General features: G+C 37.8%; 1 protein-coding gene and 1 pseudogene across 2 annotated transcripts in view; one reads left to right on the top strand and one right to left on the bottom strand.

Annotated features, from left to right (window-relative positions):
- Positions 1-8,039, top strand: part of Morc3 (MORC family CW-type zinc finger 3) — a 43,066-nt gene extending 35,027 nt beyond the window's left edge. The window contains exons 15-18 of one of the 2 annotated variants that reach the window (XM_074072690.1): positions 493-1,390; positions 3,283-3,440; positions 6,412-6,567; positions 6,653-8,039. In XM_074072690.1, the coding sequence (XP_073928791.1) occupies positions 493-1,390; positions 3,283-3,440; positions 6,412-6,565 (1,210 nt within the window). In that variant the 3' untranslated portion in view covers positions 6,566-6,567; positions 6,653-8,039. Of the gene's footprint in view, positions 1-492; positions 1,391-3,282; positions 3,441-6,411 lie in introns of both variants that reach the window. The other variant, XM_074072689.1, reaches the window with a different exon arrangement.
- LOC109693421 (ubiquitin-ribosomal protein eS31 fusion protein-like) lies at positions 3,439-4,195 on the bottom strand (annotated as a pseudogene).
- Positions 8,040-12,804: the final 4,765 nt, after the last annotated feature.

The raw sequence follows: 12,804 nt of genomic DNA, 5'->3' as shown, positions 1-12,804 counted from the left end.
GGCAACTTTTAATCCTTGGGAAGTTGTTTTGGTAAAATGATAGGGAATACTGCCTTGCTTTATGGCTTTTCCCTTTCATCATTAAACATTACAAAAATTGTGTCAGGCAAAATGGGAATGGTGTACCATTCTCTTGAGAGTACAAAGAAGGGGCCTGGATAGGTAGCATTCATTTTGGGTATGTGCTCTTTGAATGCTTGGAAGTCATCACATGGAGAGGCGTTTGACAGTTTACAGAACAGGTATTTCAGAGATCTTAGTAGCTCACTATTTCCTGTCTGTAAAAGGAGAAAATAATTACCTCATTAGTTCAATGAGAGTACTATATATATAGTTTGTTCGTTTTTTTTTTTTTTTTTTAATGAGAGTGGGTATTTCTTAGAATGTCAAGATAATTTTGAAATTGTTACAAAGTGAATTTGTTAGAATGATTACTTCAGGGTTATCTTTTGTTTCTATATTTGTATGTTATAATTTTAATTTTTTTCCCAGCATGAAACGGAGACTTTCTACTCGTTCTTCAATTTTGAATGCAAAGAACCGGAGATTGAGCAATCAAGCATTTGAAAATTCAGCTTATAAAAATGATGATGATGATGAAGACGTCATCATCTTAGAAGAAAATAGTACTCCCAAACCTGCAGTAGATCATGATGTTGAACTCAAACCTGAACAAAGTCACATTGAGCAAGGTGGTGTTCAGGTTCAGCTTGTGGGTGATACTGAACCTTGTGGCCAAGCTAGTTCAACAAGCACCTCCTCATCCAGATGTGATCAGGGCACTGCCGCAGCCACCCAGACTGAAGTGCCAAGTTTAGTTGTTAAAAAGGAAGAATCTATTGAAAATGAAATAGGTGTAGGAAGTGACACGGCAATGCTGCCGTCCTGTGTAGATGCTGAAGCAAAGACACAGGACACCCAGGAAACCTTTGATAAGTCTGTGGATGATGTTGGCTGCCAGCTACAAGGACTGAGAAATGAGCTTCTTTTAATTACCCAAGAAAAAGATAATTATAAGAGACAGTGTTACATGTTTACTGACCGAATCAAAGTGTTACAACAAAGAATACTAGAAATGAATGACAAATATGTGAAGAAGGAAACTTGCCATCAATCTACTGAAACTGAAACTGATGGAGTATTTTTACTTGACAGTATTAATGGCAAATCTGAAAGTCTAGACCATATAGTGTCGAAGTATCAGCAAGCTTTGGAAGAAATAGAAAGGCTGAAAAAGCAGTGTAGTACTTTGCAACATGTAAAAGCTGAATGCAGTCAGTGTTCTAATAGTGAGAATAAAAGTGAAATGGATGAAATGGCTGTGCAGCTTGATGATGTATTTAGACGACTGGACAAATGTATTGTTGAGAGGGATCAGTATAAACGTGAGGTGAGTTGTATCATGCAACACAGTCATTAGTTCAAAGCTATTGAAGTCCTTAAAGAACTGCCATTTCTAAATTGGAATACTTTCACTCAGTAATAATTCTTTTTTCTGAGTGTCTGTTACTCCTGGTTAGTAACTGGGGAGTGGGCCTCCTGTGGTCATAGGGAGATGTAGGAACATTTTTGGTTCCTACAATATCTTGAGCATATTACTAGAAAATAGTGGGAAGTGGCCAGGTGTGGTAAATGTCCCACGGTGCACAGGACATTCATTGCTATACAATGAATAATTGGTCAACTCCGAATATCTCTATTAAGACACTCAGAAACTCAATATATTTGGAGCTTTGCACCAGTTATCATTATTAGTATACTTTTGATAACTATCTGATGATGGCTAAGTGGCTTAAGCGCTAGCATGCCTGCTTAGCAAGCGTGAAGCCCTGCATTCAAACCTCAGTATCACCAGAAAAAAGAAATTGATAACTATATGAGGTGGATATTAGTATCTTTTTATACATGAACCCTTTGTTAGGATTAGGTTTGTGCACAATACCCAAATAAGTTGGCTACTCCACAGTTATCTCAGATGTAGGCTCTTTCTGTGTCATTACTTTGTTTTCTGAGGTGCATTTGTGATCTGGGATGACTGTTCAGGTCCAACCATTATATCTACATTCTAAGCTGCAAAGAAAGGAGGAGTTGCTTATATTCTATGTGACTAATAGATGCCTGGGAAATATAGTCTGTATGCAAGAGATCATTTACTTAGGAAAAAGGAGAAAAACAGATTTCAGAAGACAAGTAGTAGTCTCTGCATATGTCCCACTTCAGATTCAAGAAACATTGTCTCTCCCCCCTCCCCGTGCCAAAATCCAAATCCACCCATCTCCCTCCTGTGGTACTGGGGTTTAAACTCTATAGCTCAAGCCGTGCCTCCATTCATTTTTGCTCTGGTTACTTTGGAAATAGGGTCTTGCTCTTTTCCCAGGCTGGTCTGGACCATGATCCTCCTATTTTACAATTGCTACTTTTGCTGGGATGACAGGCATAGACCACCACACTCAGATTTTTTCCCTGGAGGTGGGGTCTTGCAAACTTTTTTGTCTTGGCTGGCCTTGAGCTGTGATCCTTCCAATCTCAGCCTCTCACTAGCTTGGGATGATAGGCACATCTCACTGGCGTTGAGCTGAAGCTGCTTTTTTAAAAAATCCATTTTATGTTTGAAAGGGTTCCCTACCAAAAAGTTTTCAAAGTACATTATAGTGTTATACTTCCTCTTCCTGCAAATATCACTGATAAAACTGCAAATACTTCATGATGGGTAAACTCGAGAGCTAAAAGACAAAATATACAAAAATCAATATAAACTTGATGTTCTAACTTAATATTGAGTGTGCATAAAATGAAAACCACTGTGGCTTAATAATATAATCAGGGATGGCATCTTGGTGTTTCAGTTTCTATGTACCACTTAATTTTGGTCAAATGGTAATTAACATTTTGTTTTCTCTCTATAAAGAGATAAGGGCTGGAGGTGTGGCCTGAGTGGCAGAGTGCCTGTCTAGCAAGCATAAGGCCTTGAGTTCAAACTTCAGTACCGCAGGGAAAAAAACCAAAGACATAAAAGTAAAGCTAAACAAATGAGACTGTTTATAGAACACCATGGGGAGCTGGAGATGTAGCTCAGTGGTAGCATGCTTGCTTAGCAAGGTTACGGTCCTGGGTTTAATCTCTAGCACTGGGGGGAAAAAAGAAAAGTATCTGTGCATTTAGGGTTTTGATAGCTGGTAATTTTATCAAGGTGGTTCTCTTAGATTAAATTTGGATTTGAATAGTATTTTAAAATTTTACACTTACAAAATTCTTTTTTTTTTTTTTTTTTTTTTTGGTCAGGTTGAATTATTAGCAATGGAAAAATCACAAATTCGTTCTCAGTGTGAAGAACTCAAAACTGAAATTGAACAGTTAAAATCTACATGTCAACAGACAGGAACAGACGTTTCAACTTCAAGTAACATTGAGGAGTCTGTAAATTACACTGATGGGGAAAGGTAATATTAAAGGAGGCTTTTTGCTGCGGCTGCAGTTATGACTAGCAAACTAATTTTATCTGTTAGCACAAATTAAATAGATAATCCTACCAGGACATGTCACTGGTCATCCATTTCTTTTTTTTTTTTTTTTCCTACATCTTTTATTAATCCATTCACAGTTTCTTGTCTTCTGGTTATTAAAGCAGTAAGTCAGACAACACTTGCCACAGGAGTGTCTGTCGAAGTGGCTAGCCATAAAAACTCCAGCACCACTCCAGTCTCATGGCAGAGGCGGCTAATTTTGCCATTTTCATCAACCTTACAGTATTTCAAGACGTCCAACTTAACCTTGTTTCTCTTACACTTATTCTTCTTGGGAGTTTTGTAGGACTTCTTCTTTTTTTTAGCACTACCATGAAGTCTCAACACAAGAGGAAGGGTGGACTCCTTTTGAATGTTGTAGTCTCACAGAGTATGTTCATCTTCTAGTTACTTACCAGCAAAGATCAGTCTTTGCTGATCAGGAGGGATTCCGTCCTTAAACTGGATCTTGGCCTTGACATTTTCTGTAGTATCCGAGGGTTCAGCCTCAAGCATGATGGTCTTCCCTGTAAAGGTTTTCACAAAAATCTGCGTCTTGATGGCGTTCAACCTTAGCTGGTGGATTTGAAAGCGGTCATCCATTTCTGATCCCCACATTATGGTGGAAATTCAAGGATGGTTACTCATCAGCGTCCCTTATGGTGCTGCCAGTTTGGTTCCATTCAAGAGACATGGGGATTTAGAAGGAATAAAGAGTATCTTAGAGTGTTTCTGAGGAAAAGTGTAAACTGAGCTATGTCTTGAAGAATGGGATGAATTTGGCCATGGCTAAATTAATCTGACTTGTTTTACTTTAGTACTTGGCACATTTCCTTGAGTTCCCATCCTTGTGTCTCTCTATGTACTCTGTAATTTTAACTTTTAGGAAAAGACAAATTAACTAAAAATGGCCCTAGAACAGATACTACTGTTAGAAATAATACATGATTATCCTATCTCTGTGAGATCTAAAATGGGCTTGGGGTTCTGTTTAGATTTGTTTGTTACTGTTTTTTTTTATTAATTGCTGTTTTGTTTTTGAGGCAGGGTCTCATGAAGTAGCCCATGCTGGCCTCAAACTCATGATCCTCTTACCTCAGCCTTCTAAGTGCTGAGATTTCAGGTATGTGCCACTACAACTGGCTTAGACTTGTATTTGTTTGTTTGGTGGGACAGGGGATTGTACTCAGGGCTTCACACCTGCAAAGCAGGTACTCTACCACTTGAGCCACACCTCCAGTGCATTTTACTCCGTTATTTTGGAGGTGGGGTCTTGTGAACTATTTGCCTGGCTGGCCTCGAGCTGTGGTCCTTCCAGTCTCAGCCTCCCAAGTAGCTGGAATTATGGCTAGATTCGCTTGCAATCGTAGGAAAGGCAGAAGTTCAAGGGCAAGCGTGGTGGCTCACCATTAGAAACAGTCTCACCTCCTGCCAACCTCACTAGACGTTAATTACTGCTTTGTCTTTTAGCTTAGGTTTTTAAAGTGTTTTATCACATCTGTTCATGGAAATGGAAAAGAGCAGCACGTAAGTGTGGAGGTCAAGGGATCACAAAAAAATCTTGACCAGTATTTTTGAAAATGGGGTCTATAAGCATCTATACTGTTTACAGAGGTGGGCCCTGCTGCCATTTATCAAAAAGAAACTGTTTTGAACAAGTCCCCAAATGAGTGTTGCTTCTAATCTGAGTAACTGACAGTCTGTTAGCCTTGGGTTTTCCACTGTGATAGCCACTAATTATATATGGGTACTGACACTTGTAATGTGGCTAGTCTGGATTGAGGTTTGCTTTAAATATAAAGCACTGGCTTTTGAAGCCCTAGTACAGAGAAAAAATGTAAAAGTCCTCAGTAAAAACTTTATTTTGGTGGGGTGCTGGTAGTTTACTCTTGTAATCCTGTCTACTTAGGAGGCAGAGATCAGGTGGGTCATGGTTTGAAGCCAGCCCAGGAAAATAGTTCGTGAGGCCTTAATCTTGAAAAGATCCAACATAAAACAGGGCTGGCAGAGTGGTTCAGGGGGTAGGTTGCCTGCCTAGCAAGCATGAGACCCTGAGTTCAAACTCCAGTACTGCCAAAACAACAAAAAAAAAACCCAAACCTTTTTCTTGATTATATGGTAAAATTATCAGTTTACTTTTTTTGAGATAGGGTCTTGCTATATAGCCCTGCCTAGCCTCAAATTCATAGTCCTCCTGCCTCAGCACCTGAGTGCTAGGATTACAGGTGCCCATCATGCCAGCTTCTTTTGAGTGTAGATTATTGACGTCTGTGAACTTGGAAGGATTGATAATAATCATCTTAATCCAGGTTTTCCCAGAGTTTATAGCAAAACACTGTTCTTATAAAATGCATGATGAAATGGACAGGTCAGTGAACTGGAGCATGTAACAGGTTCAGAGAAATTCTGCAGTTTTATAAAGCTTACTTCACATTATTTAACCCAGAGTTTTGCAAGGTTACTTGACCACAGAATGTTTTTTTCCTCTTATACATGTTTGAGTTTGTTTTCCTTGGAGGGAAGCTGAAATACATTCTTAGTCTTGGACCAGTATTTTTACTAGCATATCACTATTTTCTAGGTCATAATAAACTTTATATTATAACATCTTCTAATTTATGTGTTTGGCTAGTCCACGTTTTTCCATTCTGCATATTTAGTCTTAAGTAGGAACCGATATGAGCTAGTAGTTCATGAGACACTCTGCTTGGGTCTACGCTAGCATCTACTGAATAAAGTGAATTATTAAATTATATCCAGTTCTTCCAGGGAAGTTTTACTTTTCATTTAGCTCTGTATCATTCTACAGACTTGATCTTAATGTTTTCACTTTCAGCTTTTAAGTGCCACATGAATAGAAACCTGTATCGTAATGCTCATCTGATGAGTTTGATATTTGTGTTTGCAGCCTCAAGCTTCGATCTCTCCGCATTAACGTAGGACAGCTCCTTGCTATGATTGTGCCTGATCTTGATCTTCAGCAAGTGAATTACGATGTGGACGTAGTCGATGAGATTCTAGGACAAGTTGTGGAACAAATGAGTGAAATCAGTAGTACTTAAAAGTATGTTTCATGTGAAATAATAAAAGTATTTGCTCAGTTCTTTGGGTTGTACAGTTTTGAAAATGTAAACGATTTTGTTTTACAGGTATGATAGGTAACAGACTGAAGAACCATATCTTTACTATATTCTATGCATCTAAATGTGGTCACAAATATTGTGGACACATTATCATAACTTCTGAAATGCCTGTGAATTGTTGGTATTGAGCAGCTAAATAAATTCTGTTTTGAATGTAAATATTTGTAATTAAACCCACACATATTTTTTTATTGCCCTAGAGACTTAGGTGTTTTTCACCAAGAACTTTTCAAATTGCTCCTAAGGTTTGTGCAATTTTTCTGGTTTCCTAAAGTGTATTTTTCTCAAAATTAGGGCTGTGCCATAACAAAAATGGATATGTTCCAAGATTTTAAGGAAGGTTTGTAACTATTAACACGCCCAGTAAATGTCTGATTATAAGAGAATTAAGCTTAGTGGGGTTTTAGTTGTTTTGTTTTTGTCTTGAGTTTTGTGGGCAGTACTGGGGTTTGAACTCAGGGCCTCGCACTTGGCTAGGCAAGCACTCTACCACTTGAGCCACTCACCCCTAGCCCTTTTTGCTTTAGTTATTTTCTAGGATAGGTTCTAATGGGTTTTTTGTTGTTGTTTTTGTTTTTGCCCTAACTGTCCTCTTAACTGTGATCCTCCTACCTTCACCTCTCCTGTAGCTAGGATTACAGATGTGAGCCCACGCTTGGCAGCATTAGTGTCTCATCTATGAATCCTTCCTTATCTCCTCACTTTTTTTTTTTTTTAATGAAAATAAGGTAAGCAGAAACCGACTCCATTTTGCCTGTACTTTTCTTGTGCTGAGATTGCTAATTATGATTAAACACAAAGTGTTTTATAGGGCAAAGAAACAATCTTTGTATAAAGTATTGAAAATATCAAATGACCACCACATTTACTTTGAAGCCCATTTTGTCTTTTTAGTCAACATGAAGTGGGCATAATAATTATTTCAATATTTCTTTTTGTGAAATTTCTTATACAGCCTTTTGTGGGATTACTACAGGTTAATATGAGTTGAGGAAAACAATGTTTTTTGAATACTTCACACCTTTTATTATATTAGCAAACATAAGTATTTTATATCCTGGAGTTAAGAAACAAAGTGGCCTGGGATTATAGTGTTACATGCCATAAAATATGCTTTTACTGATCCCATGTTTTGTGTAATCTTAAAGAGATAGCTTTCTATTAAGTATATAATTATGTGTATATAATTAAGAATCATATTTTCCACAACTAAAATGTCTATTATTTTTTCCAAAGTTTTATCATTGCTATTTATTTTTACCTTTTGTTTCTGAAAATTCAGTACATACTCATTTTGTATGTATGCTTAATTATACATCTGTCATATATACAATATTGAATTTTTACTGTATATTACCTTCTGAAAAGATCAAATAAATGAAATTTGTTTTTATTTGTTTGGTAAGTAATTGAAAGTGTATTTTTGGTATGAAACTGATTTTCTGTCACAATTGTACTGCCTAAAATTGAAAATACTTTCTAATAAAATAAAAACTTCAGACATTAAATAGTTCAGTAATAACTTTAAATTATTTTTAAACTAAAATATATGTTAGACCCTCAAGTTGATCTCATTTTACTCTTATTAGTTACAAGTTGTATTTTGAACACTAAGGCTGTTTCAGACTTAAGGATGTACTTGTCTTTCTTGAAAAAGTTGTGTGTGTGTGTGTGTGTGTGTGTGTATACCTGCCTTACTCGAGAAGAAACCATTTCTTTGTATAAATCATTTCATTTGGAGAAACATGGCCTAAGCGACAGCATCTATGGAAGTCACAGAAATTTGGTTTGTTGTTTTGTTTTGCGATACTGGGGTTCATACTTGGGGCCTCAAGCTTTGTAGGCAGGCGGTCTAACACTTGAGCCACTCCACCAGCCCAGTTTTGGGAATATTTAAATTGGTGTAGTGCTTCCTTTTGAAATTTGCCACTTTCCCCTTCCCCTGGATTAGCTTCTAAGTTCTTGCAAAAATGTACTTTATATGGCTATTTTCTTGCTTAATGGGAAAATTAATCATAGGATTTGTAGCAACTCCCTTGCTTTAGAAGTATTTATGTATTTTTACCCTTGATAAAATGTTAACAAGATAAAAGACAAAAATGTGGCAAACGAATTTAACAAAACAACATGGGCTTTCATGGTGTATGTTTATAGATTTTTTTTTTTGTTAAGTTTGTCAAAGGCAAATTTGGAGAGCAGTGTCACTCAACACTTACTCCTGTAAAGCATGAGGAGGTTGGTCACAAGAGTCTGTCTTCTCTGTGAATAGGACTTGATTTAGTCTGACTGTAAAGTCAATGAAAGCTGAATGGTGTGACATCCCTGTGGTTTGAGCCTGATGACACTGTCTGTGACCCATGTTGGTGGGTCTCACCACTAGCCGCGTATTGGAATCATCTTGGGAGTTCTTAAAACTTCAAAGTGAGTCTTACTAAGTCAGAGTTCAGGATCGGCATGGCTGCTAAAGTCTAGAAGATTGTGATTTGAGGATAACTCAGGCAAATAGTTAACAAGACCCTGTCTCCAAAATAACTAGAGCAAAATGGGCTGGAGGTGTGGCTAAAGTAATAGTGCTTACTTTGCAAGCCAAAGCCCTGAGTTCAAACCACAGTCTCATCCTTGCAAAAAAATACTGTGAAAATTAATACGTACCAACATTACTTTCTCAGGCATATCCAAAGTATAAATTCTTCACAGTGAATGTTAATAAAGATCAAAGAGAATGTACATTGTGATATTTAGATACGTGCTTACAATATATCTTAGATTTACCCCCTCCGTGTTCCTCTTCCCCCCTCTCCACTTAGAGCAATTTCACCAGGTTTCATTCTTCTGTTTTCATATGTGGATACAAAACACATTTACCATATACACCTACATTCCCCCTTTACTAGTACCCCCACACTTCCACTGGTACCCACCCCCAGAAAGGATTTATTTTTCCCTCCTGTCCTTTTATTTTAAGCGTATATTGATAGTCCAAGAGGGTTTCCATTTCACCTTGGTACTTCAGGCCTGTATATGTCATGCTTTAATCAAATTGACCCCCACCCCTGGTTACTTAATCATTCTCTACCATGCTAATACTCAACAGCTTACTGTACAATGCATTATATTATAGTCATGCATAAATAGGTCATTTCAATATTTTTTATTCTCTTAACATTTACCTCTCCCACCTCCTGTAATCCCCTCAAAGAGACTCATGTACAGTTTTGTTCTCCATCACTGTATATATGTGTATGTGTATAAATATGTGTATATGTATGTATGATCATATGTTTCTATATATACATTTTAACTTATAGGTCTAGCTACCACATAGGAAAAACATGCAACCTTTTGACTTTTTGAGCCTGGCTTACTTCATTTAACATGAAGTTCTCCAGTTTCACCCATGAGTGTGTACATTTTAATAAGTCTTACCTAAAAAAAGTCACAGGAATTGCACTGAACAATTAATATTGTATGAGTGTTTTTCTTCAAAAAATCTGTATCAAATTTACTTATAGTCTGATAGGAAGAAAATGACAGCTTGCATTTCTTTGTCGCAGGTTGAACATATTTTCCTGTTTTATTGGTCATTTTAATTTTTTTTGCGTTCTACACCATATTTGCCTGCTCTTTACTATTGGGTTCTTTGTCTTAACTGCTATGAAGAAGTTAAAAGCTTGCGTTAATATAGCCACAAATGCTGCTCAACTTCTATTTCAGAAACTCCACAGTAAGCTAAATACTACTTTATACATTACTTCATAAATGGACTCATTGGGGTAGAGTTAGTGTCCTAGTGGATCCTTGGCTCCTGATAGTTGTCTTGGACATTTGATCACAGCTCACAAAAGGAAAGCTATTATCATCTGTTGGGTATAAATACTTTGTTTCTCAAAATTAAATTTCTCTGTTGCAGTAAAGTTCATTTTCATATACCGACTTGTAGGAAGTCAAGACCAGAGGATACAAAGTCTTAGTGAAGTCAAGCCATTTAAATACAGATCAAGTTACTAAGTGAGAATGAATTAACTGTTATATGTTTTCCTACACACACATTCTAATCAATGCAGTTTCCTATCTCAAACATGAAACAAGCCTAGCTTCAAAGTTCAGTGTTTCATTCTGTAAGAGTTAACATGGAACCATTAGAACTACTGAAGAGGAGGTGTGCCTCAAGCTGTAGAATACCTGCATTGTAAGTGTGAAGCCTTGAGTTCAAATCCCAGACCTCACTTTGGCCTACGACTTCTGCATGTCATAGCCCAGCAGACAGGTACTAAAGTCAGGTTCCTGAACTTTTCACTGACAAGTCATTCCCTGTCCAAGGTCTAAATCCTTGACATGATTTAATAAAGGACATCTAAAAGCTACATATCCAAATTACATTATCCTAGCCTCCTGTAAAAACAAAGCTTCAAGGAACACATGAAAGGTACATTTATGGGCAACTTATTCATTTATTTTTTTGTGGCACGGTTTTGAACTCATGGCTTCATGATTGCAAAGCAGGCACTCTACCTCTTGAACCATACCTTCAGTTCATTTTACTCTGGTTATTTTGGAGATGGAGTGTCAAGAATAATTTGCTTGGGCTGGCCTCACACCACAATCCTGATTTCATCCTCCCAAGTAGCTAGGATTATAGGCACTCAGCTTGTGTGCAGTTTCTATACCTTTTACACAACTGGCTGAAACCATCAATCAGTATATGCATATGAGCTCATGCCTCCTTTTTGTAGAGCTGGGATGGAACCCAGGGCCTTGTGAAAGTTAGGCAAAGGCTCTATGTTCCCAGACCCTGAGGTCCATTCTTTTTTTTCCAAGATTGCTAAGAAAACAGCTCCTTAGATGGCCCTGTGCGTTCCTTTTATCCTTTTAAAAGCTGTGCATATGTTTTCTGGTCTAGCAAGCTCAGATAAGTCTCATTTGGAAATTTGTCCAATTTCAAAAGGCCTGCTGTATTTATCTTTGCCTACTAAATAGTTGATACCCTCACTTTAAAAAAGTTAAATTATGTTTTTAAGCAGTGTTTATAACCACATCTGCTAAGGTAGGTGTAATGTAAGCAACACTAGGTACTGAATAATAACGTAGCTTTGAAATCTCCAAAACATTCTAGAATCCTATGTATAAAAAGAGAATCTTCAGTTTTGGGGTGCAAAAGACCTGGTTAAATTCAATGTCATGATGTCCAAAGCTTGTGTACATGTCTCTTTATGTATGTGTAAGTGCATTTGTGTGTGTGTGTGTGTGTGTGTGTGTGTGTGTGTGTGTGTGTGTAGAGGAGAAAGGTAGTCTCTTGGGGGAGGCCACAAGTTGTCTCCCATGAGGCTGCACAGGGAAGCCTTCATTTTGCAAAATCCCTTGGCTTTGATGAGCCAGAAATCTGCTGTTGGTCACGACATGGAGTGTTGATCTGCTAGGGTTCATCTTATCTCAATCAAGTTCCTAGACTATTATGTGCGACTAGAATTCCAGTTTATTTAGAATGAGAGCTAAATTTGCCATTGAAACAGACATGTGCATATGACTTGCTCATTCACATCCACAGACTTGAGAGTCATGGTCCCAGTCCCCATCTCACTGCTGCCTATGACTTTAGCTTCAATTTCCCACCTCCAAAAGTCAGGACTCAGGGCTGCTCATCCAACAAAAACTCTTTATCAACTGAAGGCCACTTTACTGTTTATAGGTGGGACTGGGGTTTGAACTCAGAGGCCTCACACTTGCTAGGCAGGTTCTCTGCCACTTGAGCCACTCCACCAGCCTTTTTTTTTTTTTTTTTTTTTTTTAATCGGGTTATTTTCAAGATAGGATCTCAGGAACTATTTGCCTAGGCTGGCTTCAAACCGCAATCCTCCTGATCTCTGCCTAATGAGTAGCTAGGATTACAGACGTGAGCCACTGGCGCTGGCCTGAAGACCATCTTAAATGCCACTTCCAGGACCTGGGAGTGTGGCAGAAGTGGTAGAGCACCTGCCTAGCAAGTGCCATAGGCCCCAAGTTCAAACCCCAGTACTGCCAGTTAAAAAAAAATACTAATTAAATGCCACTTCCTCCTCAAACTTTCTTTGAGCCTATCCAAAATCATCATCTTAGAAGTCTAAGTGCATCTTGTTAATTCCTCTCTACGGTTCACTTTTTATTTTTGTTGTAATTATTTG

The sequence above is a fragment of the Castor canadensis genome, chromosome 5, assembly GCF_047511655.1.
Source record: "Castor canadensis chromosome 5, mCasCan1.hap1v2, whole genome shotgun sequence".
Classification (NCBI taxonomy): domain Eukaryota; kingdom Metazoa; phylum Chordata; class Mammalia; order Rodentia; family Castoridae; genus Castor; species Castor canadensis.
Note: the sequence above shows the minus strand (reverse complement) of the source record. Positions and strands in the feature narration are given on the sequence as shown.